General features: G+C 47.2%; 1 protein-coding gene across 1 annotated transcript in view; it reads left to right on the top strand.

The window, feature by feature from the left end:
• The window catches only part of PARP12 (poly(ADP-ribose) polymerase family member 12), a 38,551-nt gene extending 22,310 nt beyond the window's left edge, over positions 1–16,241 (top strand). The window contains exons 7-12 of the mRNA XM_064574893.1: positions 1,615–1,756; positions 4,548–4,644; positions 10,907–10,982; positions 12,813–12,943; positions 13,768–13,919; positions 15,126–16,241. Of these exons, the coding sequence (XP_064430963.1) occupies positions 1,615–1,756; positions 4,548–4,644; positions 10,907–10,982; positions 12,813–12,943; positions 13,768–13,919; positions 15,126–15,451 (924 nt within the window). The 3' untranslated portion in view covers positions 15,452–16,241. The remainder of the gene's footprint in view (positions 1–1,614; positions 1,757–4,547; positions 4,645–10,906; positions 10,983–12,812; positions 12,944–13,767; positions 13,920–15,125) is intronic.
• Positions 16,242–16,294: the final 53 nt, after the last annotated feature.

Genomic DNA, 16,294 nt, shown 5'->3' on the forward strand with positions numbered 1-16,294 from the left:
CGTTTGCACATGGCATGGCTGTTCTCCTACAAGGACATAGGTTATGTGGGTTAGGAGCCCATCCTACTCCAATATGATCTCATCTTAACTAATTACACCTGCAGTGAGGTCAAGTTTTGAGGCACTAGAGTTAAGACTTCAGCTTATATCTTTTTTGGTGATGGGCGTGGCGCAATTCAATTCATAGCCTAATCTTGGGTATAAAGGTATTACTGTTCTTGGCCCACTGAATTTTCCTGTGTTAACCTTGACCTCCCTGAGGTGTTGGGCTCCAGGATGCCTTACCCTGACCTGTATCCTCTTTGGATCATTCTCAACAGGCTTCTCATGTCAGTTGATATTTGGCATTTTTTTTCCCCTTTCCTGTGATCTTTGCCTTGATCTAAAACCTCTACAATTGCCCTCACCCTTTTGTACCTGAACAACCCATCCATCTCTACTGGAAAGAAAAGACCCCTGTTTATTCCTCTACTTGCCAGGATCTGACTTCTGTTCCTGTTACTTGTCACTTTTCATGGAGTGCCCGTAGGAGGTGGGACCCTGCCGGGCATAACCCTTGCTGTGCTATAGACGCTGGCAAAGGGTCAAGGGCCCAGGTGCCAAATCTTGCGGCATTTCCAGACTTCGCCCACTCCCTCCTCACTCTCCTGGCTGTCTTGCTCCTTCTGTCTCCTTCATGGGCTGCTTCTTTCCGCTCTCCTTCATGACTGTTGCGGTGTCCAGAGTCCAGCCCAGGACCCCATTCTTCTGACGTTAGTGGCCACCTTAAGTGATCTCTACACCTCTGTCTCCAGACCAGATTCCTCTTTGAACTTCAGGCTGGTATATCTAGTACCCGCCTGATATTTCTGTGGCACCTTTGCATTTTGTTCCAGGCACTGTCCTAAGTGCTCTGCATGCCTTGTTTTAATGATTGTCCCAGCCCTTTAAGGATGGGATGGCACTCTTGGATCATGATGGAGTATGATTTAAGTTTGTTACTGTTCCTGTTACTGTTCTGTTGAGATCATTTGAGGTTTAGAGAGGTTAAAATAACTTGTCGCAGTTATAGAGGAGCCAGAATTCAAACTCAGTCATCCCCAAATCTTAGATATCCTATAGGTAATTGGAGAGAAGGTGTGGATCAAAATGGATAATTGAAAAATAGAAGAGCTCTCCACGGGCCCAGGAAAAGGACAGAGGAGGACTACGCTCTAAAGGGTGGTGGGTACAAGAATGGGTAGAGAAGGGGCAGCCGTGTTCAGGCCATCCCTCCAAGAGGATTGGAGAATTCAGTGTGGGTGCCCACCTTTATTCGAATGGTTATGTCATCCATTATGAGTAATTTGAATGCTCCTCCTTCTTTTGCTGCCATACGCTTATCCTGATTAGTAGGACCTGCGTTTACTATTTTCCTGGGCAGCTTTTAGGAGGCATTCGTGTTGGCTTCTATTCTGTGCCTCCCTCTCCTGCCACACCCCTGCTCCCTGGCTCCTCTCTCCCCACTCCCTTACCTCCCCCATGACACGGATATCCACGGTGGGCATGTCTGCAGTGTGGTGTGGATCGCACCCAGCAGCTTTCTTCATCATTGTAGGGTCTTGCCTTCACGAAGTCTCTGGCTTTCCCCTGTAGGGCATGGAGCACCCCGTGACCACTGTCAGCAGCAGCGATTTGGAGAAGGCCTACCTGGCATACTGTGCACCGGGCTCTGACGCCCAGGCAGCCATCCTGAAGTTCCAGGCTGGAAAGCACAGATACGAGTTAGACTTCAAAGGTACGTCCTGACCTGCTGCCCTCACCCAGCAGGGCTTGGCCATCTGTTGGCTCTGCGTTTTCTGCCTTCACCCTGGAGAAGGTCCATGTACACACTGGGGCCCAGGAAAGAAACGGAAGGGGAGGGGGTCCTTGTTCCTGAAATGCTGTCCACCTGGAAGGGGAGACAGACCTATAACCAATGATGGCAGCCCAGGGGGGTGGAGGAGAAGCTGCCCCGGGAGGGGGAGGTGAAGGGAGAGGAGCCTGAGGAAGGACAGGAGCCCGAAGTGTGAAGGAACAGGCCGGGTCCGCGTGTGTGCTGTGGTGCTGGTCTTGTAGGCCATGGACAAGTCCCTCTGGTCCCAGGGTTAACCTCAGTCCCTGACTGATGTCCTAGCTGTTCCGCTCTGCGCTCTGCCTCGTTCTCCCAGCGTGACAGCTCCATGTTGTCCTCTGTCGGCACCTGTGGCCTAGGTGGGCTGCGGATGGAACACGTGCTAGACACACACTTTGATTAAAAGTTGCTGGAAGCAGATTATCCTGTGCCTGTGGTGTCCTGACACTGAGCTTTCAGTGACTTGTCGTGGTTGACTTTGCAGACAGATAGAAACAGACCAAATACCCTTTGGCCAGTTCATCTAGTGACTGACTTTGGAGGATTTTTTTTTTTTTTAAGTTTTAGTTTTTTTTTGTGGCTTCTCTTAAGCCGTTTCCTTATGGATTTATCAGTTCAGCTCTATTTAACTCAGTGTTGCCTTACCTTTTAAACTCTGAATCCTTCTGAACGTTCAGCACCTTTTGAGGGAATTCACTGGGCCTTCCTATAAATGCGGTTTGCTGTTTTCTCTATTTTTGTGGACCTTCTTCTGTGTGGAGGGCAGCAAAGTATATGTGGTGAGTTATCCTAAAACCACTTGACCTGCCCTGCTGTGGTTTTGTAGTGCTTATCATCTTGCTGAAGGTAGGATCGCTGCCCCCTCAGTGTGCCCTTCGAGAGAACGTAAAAGCGTGTTCTGCTCTGCAGGGACAACTGCTTACTGGCTTTCGGCATCTGCTGGAGAACACCAGCCGCAGGTCAGGTGGTTTGCAGTCCGTAGTCTGATAGATAAAAATGCACAAAAGGGGATGGCAAGCTACACGAGGATCGAGTCTAAGCACCGATTGGACTGTGGCTGGCAACTGGTTGAAATACTCCTTTTAAATACCTAGAAAATATCAAAACCAGAAATGTCAGATGCAGCCTTTATCATTCTCAACCTAGGCTGCATCCCCAGGGGACATAACAGAGAATCAGGATAAGGGTGGGGAAAAAGCACATGCATACAGTTTTCTGCAAACTGCAGGAAAAAGTGTGTTCACCCCACCTGACCCAGACTCACTCAGTTCTTTTTGTTGGTGGTGGATCCCAGCAGCTATAGAAGTAGTTTGAGGTGAGCTAGGTTCCCATCTCACTGAAAGGTGTAGCGAAAGCAAGTCTCAGACCCAAATCTGCCAGACACATTTATGAACTAAATATTATTAGGAAAAGAGTACAGTTAAGAAATGCACACAGCAGGTCAAATGATTGGTTCTGTAGGATTGAGGAAGACTCAGTGCTGTCATTTTAGGGACTCTTGTCCCAAGCATCACTCAAGGCCACTGTCAGTGCCAAGATTCCAGAGGCAGAACTCCGACATCTGTTAACTGGCATCAGAAGGGTAGAATCCCTAAGGTCACGCTTATTTAGGGACGTAGCCTAGTGTATCCCTGCTGAGGGTAAATTAGGGGAAAAGTCTCACCTTTTCCTGTCTGTGGAAGGGTAGGGAGTGGGTCTCACTTATATTTAGCCAGTCTGCATGTCTTAAGTAGTTTTACCAGTGAAAACCCATTTGAGATTTATCATGATGTCAGTCAACAGGCCAATAAAAACCCATGTAAGTGTGCTAATCATTGATGGGACTTGAGTGGTGGACAACAGTAGGGCTTGTGGTAGCCATGTCTGGTGCATGGGCTCCTGATTAGAATGTGGAGGACCCCTGGGAGTGCCGATCTTGATGACCACCTGGGCGACAGCATGAGGGACACACACCTCGGTGATCACACAGTGTATGCTCAAATGCAGTAACGTAGATTATAGAAACCTACAAATTAATATTAAAATGTTTTTTAAGTGAAAAAAAAAAACTGGTTTTGTACTCTAAGTGCAGAAAGTAAGACGTGACAGGGTTTTCCTGGTGGCTGGGGACATGTAATTGAGCTCATAGGTATTTGTGATTTTTCATCTCGGGGTCAGTGTCTCCTCAACCCTTAGGATGAACCTGAGGATCTTGGGGGTGGGCATGGGGCAAGAATTTTGTTTATTAAAGATGGTACAGGTTTAAAAAGGTTGGGAAATACTGCTGTGGGGTCGGTTTAGTCAAATTTTAAAAAGCCGTAAGAGTAAAATTATTATACTAATTCTAAATCCCACTGGCTCAAGATGTGGTAATTTGGTCTCAGGCTGGGCTGAAGCTTTTTTTATATCCAAGTTGGGAAAAATTGCTAAGCAAAATAATAGTTTAAACAAGATTGGAAGGAACAATTTAAAAGTACTCATGTATAATTGATACGTCAATTACTCATCATTCATGTGTTCATTAAACCCAGTCTCCTAAGGATACCTATTTTCTTTATGAATATTTGAAATGTGAAAATTGCCTAGTTTTTTTTAACAGACTGCTTCTAGGCTTTACACATTTGGATTCGTTTCCAACCCATTTAGCTTGTATTTATAAAACATTGCTGTCCTGTGTGTGTATATGCATTTGGTGGTTTGTGTTTTTTTTTTTCAGTGTTTGTTCAGAAAAACCTGGTCTATGGCACAGTCAGAAAGGTTTGCCGGAGACCCAGATACGTATCCCCGCAGGAGGTGAAGGTGAAGCAAGCCTGGTAGGTGGCATGTGTACCGGGTGGGGTGTGCTCTGCTGCACATACAGAAAGCCTCCTGAGACTGGCTAATGCAGTAAGAGGGTTTGTTGGCTTGTGTCACTGAGTATGCCAGCACTCTGTCTCCAAGTGCCCAGCCCCGGCCCCCAGTACCTTTGTAATTTCCTTAACTTAATACCATAGTGCTGGTGTTAATATCAGTGTTCCAGAAAAGGTCTGAGAATTCATGAAACTGGAAAATCAGGGTACACTTAGCACATTTCAGTGAGAGAAGTATTAGCATAGATCATAAGATGATAAATATAAGGCAGGTTTATAGAGAGAAAGATGTCAGAGTATTATTCTAATTGTGGTGTAGATTAATTAATTTCTAATTAAAGCATTAAGGTGCCAAACCAAATGCAACATGAAATAAAGGAAAAAAAAACCTAAGACACTGGAAAAAAAATCAAATAATTAGATTTTTTAAATTAACATATAATGTATTATTTGTTTCAGGGGTACAGGTCTGTGATTCATCAGTCTTACACAATTCACAGTGCTCACCACAACACATACCCTCCCCAGTGTCCAGCACCCAGCCACCCATCCCTCCCACCCCCTTCCACTCCAGCAACCCTCAGTTTGTTTCCTGAGATTAAGAGTCCTTATGGTTTGTCTCCCTCTCTGGTTTCATCTTGTTTCATTTTTTTCCTCTCCTCCCCTGTGATCCTCTGCCTTGTTTCAAATTCCACATATCAGTGAGATCATATAATTGTCTTTCTCTGATTGACTTATTTCACTCAGCATAATACCCTCTACTTCCATCCACGTTGTTGCAAATGGCAAGATTTCATTTTGATGGCTGCATAATATTCCTCTGTGTGTGTGTGTGTATACATATATATATATGCCACATCTTTATTTTTTAGCTCTTTCCATAGTTTAGCTATTGCGGACATTGCTGCTATAAACATTGGGGTGCGCGTGCCCCTTGGATCACTACATTTGTATCTTTGGGGTAAATACCTAGTAGTGCAATTGCTGGGTCATAGGGTAGCTCTGTTTTTAACTTTTTGAGGAACCTCCATACTATTTTCGAGTGGCTGCACCAGCTTGCATTCCCACCAACAGTGTAAGAGGGTTCCCCTTTAATTAGATTTTTTAAAAAAGATTTATTTATTTGAGAGAGAGAGGGTGTTTGTGGAGGGAGGAGGAGCAGAGGGAGAGACTCTCAAGTAGACTCCACACTCAGCACAGAGCCCGACATGGGGCTTGATCCCACGACCCCGAGATCATGACCTGAGCTGAAATCAAGAGTGGGACGCTTAACTGAGCCACCTAGGCGTGCCCCGTATAATTAGATATTTTAACTGTAAGTTTGCGAGTGGTGTTACTGAGTCATAAAGATATTCTTGTGCAGATTTTTCCAGAAACCAAAAAACTGCTTCCTGACTTAGGGTATAATTTAGAGAATGATTAGGGAACAGTAATAATCTCACTTCTCATATTTTCTCTCTGTTTCCATCTTGAAGTGATTGTATCTTTTTTATAACTTAGAAGGGATCTTTTCAGTAGCTTTTTGGGTTTTTCTGTTTGTTTTTAGAGTCAGATTTTGTTATTGGTAGCGTGAGCTGCGGTCTTGGCTTCTAACAAAGCACGTTGCTCTTTGTGCTCTGGTTGCATCACAAATGAATGCCAGCTCTGATGCCGAGTCACCTGTGGCAGTTTGACTGCTGGCATCCATGTGCCACGAGCTGGGAAAGGCTTGGAGCCAGAGCATTATCTTTATGGGTAGAAGATTTGTGATACACAATTATAAGGCTGCTTGTTGTGATCTGCAAGCCAGTCTAGGCTTGAAGCTGGCTCATCAGCTTGTATTTTCAGTCAAATAGTTGAATCATAGACCTGAGTGTTTGAAAATGTTGAAGTAATAGAAAAATAATGGAATTATATGCCAATGGAAAAAAAAAAACCCTGTATTTCATGGTTTTATGTACTTGAATATCATGGGATACCAAAAACCCAAAAATGGATGCTGCAGGCACTAAGAGGCCAGCTTCATCCTCAGGGCGGGTTCCCGTGTGACTACCAGAAGCCACGAGGGGAGCCCTTGTCTTTGTAAGCATTTAGGAGCAGGAGAGGGCCCTCCTGCAGCTGATGGGGCATATTTATGAGCTTGGTTCTGATCAGACCCCCTCTGAACCAGTAGTTTTAGGCTGAGTGCAGATATCCTGGGGTTGGAGCTGGGAGAAGGGTCCTTCCTGTCCAGTCTACATGGCCACATACAGGGGGAGAGTGGCCTGGATGGCAGCAGCTACTACAGCGCCAGGTACAGTTGGGTGTGTCACAGCCTCAGCTGTTGTCGTCAGCCAGCTACACCTTCCTTTAGCCAGAGAAATCGGGCTCATTTCTGTTTCACGGCGAACTGATAGTTTCTCTGCTGGTTCTTCTGGGGCCCCGCAGATGGACTTCAGTGGTTGTGTTTGTGGAGCATGGTCATTTAAAGGAGTTCCATACTATCAGTCCAAGAAAAAGGTATACTCAGTAGTCAGTATCTTCCTCCCTGTTGTCTCCAATGTTTGCACAGTGAGTAGCCATTTACATACATTTTGGATTTATCCTTATCTTTCTTTTTGCAAAAACGAGCAAATGCATATACATAAAAGTATTTTCTGATTTCCCTTTTCTTGCACTAAAGGTAGCGTTCTATATGTACTGTTCTGTACCTTTTCTTTTCCACTTAAAAATAATTATTCCCGGGGCACCTGGGTGGCTCAGTCGGCTAAGCGTCTGCCTTTGGCTCAGGTCATGATCCCAGAGTCCTGGGATTGAGCCCCACATCGGGCTCTCTGCTCAGCGGGAGCCTGCCTCTCCCTCTCCCTGCCATTCCCTCTGCTTGTACTCTCTCTCTCAGCCAAATAAAATCTTTTAAAAAAATAATTATTCCCTTTCAGGACACTGAAGTCTTCTGAAATCTGTCTGTCTTCATAGCTGTCCATCACCAGTACATACCCTGTTTTATTGAATCTGTCCCCTTTGGAGGGATATTTTGCATTGTTTTAGGTCTTTTGTTGTTACAAGGGAAACACCACAGTGGATGATCTGGTATACGTGCTGTTTCATATTCATGGAGGTTAAAGTTCGAGAAGGTGAATGCAAATTCCTCTTAATAGGGTTGAACCATTATGCACTTTGCCTCAAGATGCTTGAGGTACCTGTTTGCCTTGGCCTTGCCAACAAGTGAGTCATCAAGCTCTTGGACTTTCGCTCTTCTTATGGGTAGCAAAGGGTGTTAACAGTGCATTTTGATTTGCTTTCTCTTCTGAATGAAGTTTAGTATTTTTTCCTAACTGTTACAGCCATTTGCCTTTTTCTATGGACAGTTTGTCTTTTTGTTCAATTTTCTGTCAGCTTTTGGTATTTTTTTTAATACGTTAAGAGCCTTTTATCTACTGGGGAGATGAGCACTCAGTTTCTTATACAAATCACAACCTTTTCTCTTGATTTCTTAGTTGTCAGCTTTGTTTATAGAGTATTTTACCCATGCAGAAATGTTTATTTTTTAGTGAAATGTATCCATCTGTCTTGTGTATTGCTTCTGGATTTAGAGTTTAGTTAACTGTGGCTGCTTCTACTTCTGGAAGTTATTTTTGATTTTTTCCCTAATCAGAGCCTACCTTAGATACAGTTTGGAAAAATATGTCTGTCACCTTTCTGAGACTGGATGTCTTTTGTTATCACTGTAACGTAGTCTTCAGGGGGCCACAGACATCACACATCAGAAATAAAAGTGATCATTTTGATCAAATTCAGACTAAGATATGACTGATTCAGGATCTCCCCACTGACCTGAGAGTCACACAGTGTCCATGCAACCCAGGTGACAGCAGACAGCTGTCGTAACTCTAGCAAGCAAGGCTGCTGGGGCCTCTTTGGCCAGCTGGGACTCGGAGAGTGGGTCGCTTTCAGAAACAACTTCTCTGTTTACACGAATGACAGGGTCACAGAATATGACCTCCACATTCCAAAGTTACAATACCAGAGTTTGAGGGCAAGTTTGAAATGGCATTTACACATCAGCTCTCTGGTTTAGTTCTTTACTGTCCTACTAGCCTCCATTAAAATGTTTTATTCATGTGATTGAGTCCTATTTTTTCTTTTCTTGCCAACTTATGGATATTTTTGTTCATTTCATTTTTTTTCCCCGCTTCTACTAGTTTGGAAGTTATACACTGTATTACTTTTTTTTTTTTTTAAAGGCCACACTAGAAATTTTAACGTGTTCTTAGGTATGAGTCGGTCAGCATCTTTGTCCTCCTGTCAAATAATGTAAGAGCTCCCATATACCTTATTCCATTAATTTCCTCTCTTGTTTTTTAACTTCATGAGGTACTGTTACTTTAAACAATGAATGTTTCATTAGATTTACCCACATTTTACTGCTTTGTCCTTTCAGATTTTCTTAGATGAAGGTCTGTTGGAAAACTGTGTTTTTGTTTGCCTGAGTACATCTTTATTTTGCCCCCAATCCTGAAAGATATTTTCACTGGTTATAGCATTTTGGGGTGTGGTTATTTTCTCCTGGAACATTGAAGAGGTCATTCCACTGTCCCCTGGTTTCCATTGCTGCGGTTGCAAAGTCAGCTGTGAGTCTAACCAGAGCCCCTTTTCCAGACTCACTCTTGTCTTCCTCTGGCTGATTTTCAGATTGTGTTGGTCTTGCTGTTATGCACTCGAACCCTGGTGTGGCTGGGCATGTGCTTTTATTTATCCTGTTGGAGATTCTTGGGGCTTCTTAGAACTTTGTGTCACTGAGTCTCCTTTGTTCTCCTTAAAATAGCCTTCAGCCTTTCCTCTCCTCTCTTTTCAGAGCTTTGGTTAGGTTCTGACCAGATCCAGGCCTTCTCTCTCTCTTCTCTATGTCCCAGCTTCTCCCCCACATCTCCCATCCCCTCATTGCTGGGGCCCCGTTCTGGATAACTGCCCTCCCTTCTCATTCAGCTCACTCCTTCTCTCCTCAGGTGGTCTGCCCTGCTCGCAAGCCTGTCCTTGCAAAGAGTGTCTCTTTCACTTCTAGAAGTTCTTTCTGGTTCTTTTTTAAACCCTCCACATCTTTTTATAGTTCAGTTCCTTGCATATATTTTTAAAGTTTGTCTTTTATTTCTTTAAACGCAGAAAGAATAATTGTTGTGTTATAATCTTATAATCTTGCCTCATAATTTCAGCATCTTCAGTCTCCATGGTCTATTTCTGGCTGATTCTTGCTTGTGGGACCTTGGTTAGTTACAACTGTGCTGTTTTCCTAGGAGAGTTATTTGTGGGAGTTCTTTGAGGCTTAGGGTGAAGGTACATGTCTCATGCCAGTGGAAACAGAAGGTAGATCTATTGTAGGAAGAACAGAGCATTCTGAAATGGAGTCAGAAGGATTTCGAATTATAGGGATGTAGTCCCTGTTCCTAGACCTGTTGGGTCCCTTGTCTTTTAGAACTCAGTCTTTCTTTACTTATGTTTTTTGGAAAGATCATATGGTGCTTATGTTATGTGAAACCTGTAATTAAACATGCTGATATTGCAGTGGTATGAAATAAGCTTAGTTCCTTTAAATAGGATATATACAGACTGCAAATAGCCTCTTAGCAGTTCCAGTCAAACTTCTACTGTCAGACGAGGTTTCTTTTTTTTTTTTTTTTGAAGATTCATTTATTTATTTGAGAGAGAGCATGAGCATGAGTGTTGGGGGAGGGGGAAAGGGAGAGAGAGAATCCCAAGCAGAATCCCTGCTGAGTGCGGAGCCTGACGCAGGACTTGATCTCATGATTTGAGATCATGACCTAAGCCAAAATCAAGCTGGACGCTCAACTGACCGCCACCCAGGTGCTCCTGCCAAATGAGTTTTGACATACCTTTTCTAAAATGTTTTTGTATGCCAATTATACCTCATTGAGGCTGCTTGAAAAAAGAGCTCTTTGAATTTTTAAATTGTGGATGAAAGTTTGTGTGTGCTCCTTTTATCAGATACTCTCTGCCTTCCATGCAAGTGTTGAGATACAGGTGAGAGATGGATCCCTCGTGCCTGATTGTTTAGGGTTTGGCCACGTGGGCAAAGACAGACGTGCTCCTACGTGGTGGATAATGTGCTTAGGTGTCTCCTCACCTTTTACCTGCTTTTACAAAATGTTAGGCTGAGACCCCAGACTGGTGGTACCAGCTAGTGGCAGCTGCTGATAGTAGATCTGCTTGAGTCTAAGAACAAAATCTCAGTGTTTTTGTTTACATTTTGTAGCAGTGTCAAGTTTCAAGGCCCAAAGAGCATCCCAGACCATTGGGATCCCTCAGCCCTGCCAGACCCTGGCTTTAAGGTATGGGACTTGCGCTGCCTTGGGCCATGGAGGAGGGTGTTCTTAGACATAGTGAGTGAGGAGACTCCACCACTGAGGAAGCTGTGAGGCCAGGCTGGGGCTGGAGGGAGGAGCTGTGTGGGGTTTTATTTTCTGGTCTTGGGGATTTTAAGGCTGGGTGATCACCAGGAAAATGGTTGTGGCCCCAAGGGGAAAGGATGTATTGTGGATGAAGGATGATGACCTGGAAATTTCTGGAAAGGGCAGAAATAGGAGCTTAACAGCTGCTTAGCCAATAAGTATTAGTTTTACTAAGCAAGAAAACAAAACCAGGGGAGGATTTGCATATGATGAGGGACATGCAGAGGGGAGTTCCTGTTGGAAAGTGCCAGATACCAGAAGACAGGAACACCAATTCACATGGCTCATGTCAGGCCTGCCAGCTGACAAGAGCTACACTGAGTTCTGTAGAGTACTCAGGTCATTGTCCACTACTGCCTCATGTATGTGGGGCCCTCAGACTGCCCTCTGACGCTGACTTCCTGCCGAGCACTGTGCAGATGGGCTCTGGGTTTGTCTGCCCTGAGAGCACTCCTCTCGTTGAGTTGCACCCAGACCCCGGCATGCACCCAGACCCCAGCAGCCCAGACACACGTGGGAAGGGCTGCGTGAGTCTGAACAGCAGTACTCAGTGTCACAGGATGAGGTGACCATATTAAGGGGAATAGGGAAGGCTTCACTGGGTCCACACCTAAGTGATGGCCGATGCTTGTACCTGCAGAAGTAGGGGACGAACATAAAGGTCAATGGAAACTGCATAGGGAAGGAGCCCAGGTCAGGATGGAGGGTGTGCAAGGATGCTGGGGAACAGGAGGGAGGTCAGGGCCGTGCTGTGGAGCGCTTGGTTGTGGGGCTGAGCTGCAGGCCATGACAGGTATGGGAGCCCTTGACAGTCTGGTCCGGGGGGGCAGGCTGGTCCCCACTTGAGGGAGAGGAGTTTGATGTCCTCCCATGGGATGGGAGCAAGGAAACCAGAGTCAGAGTTTCAGTTGCAGGAGCCCTGTGGACGTTCAGACTGCACTCAGGGTAGGGGAAGGCCATGTACAGAGGGGTTTCCCACGGATCCCCTAACAGGCTGTCATCGGGCCAAGCCTTGTAGAGTAGGGAACAGGGTGGTTGGTTAAGTGCAGGCTGCAAGTGCAGGAATTTGTGGATTGTCACTGTGCAGAGGTCAGCTGCCCTTGGTCAGGGCCCCTCCTGGCCCCTAGGGGGTGCTATTTCCCAGAGCAAGGCACTGAGGGAGAGGTGGGCTCGGCTGGGAGGATGCAGTAGCCAGGCACCGTCCCGCAAGTCTCCTCGGGCTCCTGAGTTGATGCGTGCCCGTCTGCCAGCCTGACCTCTTCCTTAGCACTCGCAGTGAGGCGTGCTCCTGCTGCACGCACTGCTGCCCGTGAGCCTGAACCTGCTTTAGCGGGGTTTGCCCCCCTCCGCCGAACGTGTGCACTCCGCATTTACTGACACCAACTCTAATCCTGTAGACTATGTAGTCTGCCCTGTGTGGGTACAGAGGAGGAGCGGGGACGTCCTGGGGACACCCGGAGTGGTGCTGACGTGAGCATCACGTACCTGTCCTTTAGGAGGGTTTCATAGTGAACAAAAGACAAGTGACCACAAACTGCATACACCCCACGGCTGGAGAGACTACACCCCTACACCCCTGGGCGAAGGGAGAGTGGTGATCACTGTCTGGGCTTGCTGGCAGTTCTAGCATTTTATGAGCAGCCTTGGGAAGGGACTGATCTATATTTTACACTTTGAGGGTAACAGACAAAAAATATTTGCTTCCTGCAGAAGATAACCCTCAGTTCTTCATCAGACGAGTATCAAAAGGTCTGGAACCTATTCAACCGTACGCTGCCTTTCTACTTTGTTCAGAAGATTGAGCGAGTCCAGAATCTGGCCCTTTGGGAAGTCTACCAGTGGTACGTGAGGGGCCCACTCTTGCTGGGCTGGTGACCATCCCCTCCAGTACATGCATGGGAGGCTAGCTGCTTGCCAACGTGTCCTGGGTTTCAGGGACAATCTGAGATGGCAGCCACTGCTTGCCCAGTGCTGGTGGCATCGGGAGCTGTGTCCCTGCTTTCCTCCCCATCTCTCTGTCTTTATAGCTTAGTGCTGGCACATCCCTCAGAGCTGAGGGGGCTCAAGCTGTCCTGGTGACAGCCAGCACTTGGGCTGGTGCCTTCTGCCTCCCTGCCTGAAGATCAGCAGACTGGTCTGTGTCAGCCACCCACGCCCAGAGGAAGATAGAGCTGTTGTCCTGATAGCCGGGGAGCCGGGCCTCATTTTTGTGCCTGAGGACTAGCATGTTTTTGGGTGCTTAGCGACTTGTCCTTGTAGGGAGGAGATCTGCAGCGGGTCACCAAGGCGGGCCTGGGGTCCTGCTGACCTGTCCCCAGAAGAGGGGGTTGGAGCAGCGTCATCTGTACTCTGGGACCAGTGATGAAATCAGGGTAACTGAGGGGGAGAGGGATGGCCCCCCACTGACCAGCATGCCCCAGCTTCCCAGCTTCCCTAGCTAAGCTCCAGGGGAAGCGAGGTGGTGAGGAAGAAGTGGGTCTGGTCTGCTTCGGGAGTTCAAGAAGTGGAAGAGGCCTTGAGCTGTGGAGGCAAAGGCTTCCCTTGTGCTTTTCACCCTGGTCTCACGGGCCTGGACTCAGGATGCTTCTCATACAATGTGTTTTCTTGGGTCAAGTGGCCTGTATTTGGCACCAAGCACCCTCTGCCTCCTGTCCCATGATTCTAGGCAAAAAGGGCAGATGCAGAAGAGAAGCGGAGGGAAGGTGGTCGATGAGAGGCAGCTGTTCCATGGCACCAGTGTGAATTTCGTCGATGCCATCTGCCAGCAGAACTTTGACTGGCGGGTCTGTGGTCTTCATGGTACTTCCTACGGCAAGGGTAAGGGCAAAGGTGGCCCTGCTGACAGAACCCGGCTTTCCTCCCAGGGGCTGGGAAACCCTTTTAAAGCAAATTGATGGAGGGCATGGGGGAACCTGTGTGAGTTGATGAACTGGGTCCAACTCCGTGAGTTATGGACTCCTGGCCCTCTGGGGGGCGTGCCCAGCTGGTGGCACCCTTCCTCTCCGTGTGCAGCCAGGAGCCTCACCCAAGGTTCCAGCAGGAGCTGCCCTGCTCAGGCTGGGCTTTGTGTCCCTGTGGAGTGGAGGCCCTGGAGATGGTGAGCATGGGTGGGGGGGAGGAGAGCAGGTGCCTTCCCAACCCCGAGTCCGGCCCTGGACTGTGCCCCTGTGATCATCAGAATGGGGATCTGAACACTTGAGATCCCAGATGGAATGGGAGTTAGCTGTTTTCCTGTGTTATTTTTAAGCTTTATTTGGAAATAATTTCAAACTCACAGGGAAGTCTCAAGGATAATATTTTTAAAACTCCTTCATAAATTTTACCTAGATTCATCAGCTTTAACCTTTTGCTGCATTGGCTTTATTTCTTTGGACCCATTTGCCAGTAGGTGGCATACATCATGCCCTTTCCTCCTTGAGTGCCTCTTAAGAACAAGGACGTTCTTTGCTGTAACCATGACATGGTTGCTAAGTTCAAACTTCTCATATGATGTGATGCTGTAGTCAGCAGCCCCTCTTCCGACTCCATCACTTGTCCATCAATCAGCCTTAATCAGGTGTGGCAACAGCTGCAGGGGCAGGATGGACGGAAGCCAGTGGTGGGTCGTGTATCCGAATGTGTGTGTGGCAGCCTCCAGTGCAGGTCCCATTCAACGAGCTTCGGAATTCTCGATGCAGGGCTGCTGGTGGCTGCAGTGCTCCGTGTATGGGATCTTATGCTCTTTCCGCACCAACCCTATGAGGCTGGCATGACAGCCCCATTTTAGAGCTGAGGAAGCTGAGGTTTGGGGGCTAGGGAGTGATGTGCCCAGGGGACCTTTAGGATTTGAGGGACCAAGTCAGAACTTGAGTTTTCTCTCTCGGAGTTTGGTGATGCCTCTGATGCCCTTCATGAGGGAAGAGGCTGGAGAAATGGAGGACAGGGAGGCAGGGGTGTCACCTGGCTGACGGGACACCCGAGCCTCCCCTTCCAGGCTGCGGGCTACCCCCCGCCGCCTAGCTGAGCCCACGTGTGTCCTTGCAGGGAGCTACTTTGCCCGAGACGCTGCATATTCCCACCACTACAGCAAATCCGACACCAAGTCCCACACGATGTTCCTGGCCCGGGTGCTGGTGGGGGAGTTCATCCGAGGCAACGCCTCCTTCGTCCGCCCCCCGGCCAAGGAGGGCCTTGGCAACGTCTTCTACGACAGCTGCGTGAACAGCATGTCTGACCCCTCTATCTTCGTGGTCTTCGAGAAGCACCAGGTCTACCCGGAGTACATCATCCAGTACGTCAGCTCCACCAAGCTCATGGTGGGGGCCTCCACCCTCTTCTCCTTGGCATCTTTCTTTGGGGGCCGGCAGTGAGCCCGCCAGGGTGTTTTTAATGCCTTTCAGGCCTGTCTTCCTTGGGGTAGCTATTCGGGAAGGTGTGGCTTTTGTTTTTTTTTTTTTTTTTTTTTTTTTAACAAAAACTTTTAATGAACTGTTCATTTAACGTTGACTTCCTGATGAAGTTACATTCTTAATCTCGCACTGGTAATGGTTTTCGGTTTTAAGCCACTCTTGGGCTCGTTACTAGACTAACCAGAAGTGATTATAGGTGGTCCTGTTTATTGCCTTTTACTAGTGTGTTAAAGTTTTATTACTTAGACTCTTTGTTGACTTTGCGGCTGATTGGCACCAGGCACAGAGTTTCTAGATACTATTTTATGGATTGATTTTAAATTTAAGTTTCTGTCTCTGCAGTGAGTCATTTGGTTTTTCAGGGTCTCAGTGGCATCTTGTTTAATTTTTTGTCAAAATGACACAGTAGCCATCAGTGCAGGAGGCCTCCCTGTCTGTTGCTCTGGCTCTAATCCAGGCAGCTCTTCTCCTGGGCTTCTGGCCTTGGAGTCGGCCCATCAGTCACGGTGTGAGAGCAAGTGGCTACTGTGTGGCATCACTGGGGCCCTGTCGCGGGGTCCACACCATTCAGTGGAAGGTGACAGGGATGAGTGGCTGCCAAGGACCCCCGGGCTCTGCCCACGAAGGCCCGTTCCCACATCTGAGCACACTGGACACCCTCCGAATGTGGGTTTTCTGTTCCTGTGAGATTTGAATACCTGTGCTGCAAATGTCACAACGGAGAATGGAAATAAAAGAATATTTATCTGAAGTGGGCGACAACCAAAGCTCATTCTTCAGCATCTATTTATCGAGCACCTGCGG

The sequence above is a fragment of the Mirounga angustirostris genome, unplaced genomic scaffold, assembly GCF_029215605.1.
Source record: "Mirounga angustirostris isolate CCGP_5_RB_7025 unplaced genomic scaffold, mMirAng1.0.hap1 SCAF_12, whole genome shotgun sequence".
In the NCBI taxonomy this organism is placed as follows: Eukaryota; Metazoa; Chordata; class Mammalia; order Carnivora; family Phocidae; genus Mirounga; species Mirounga angustirostris.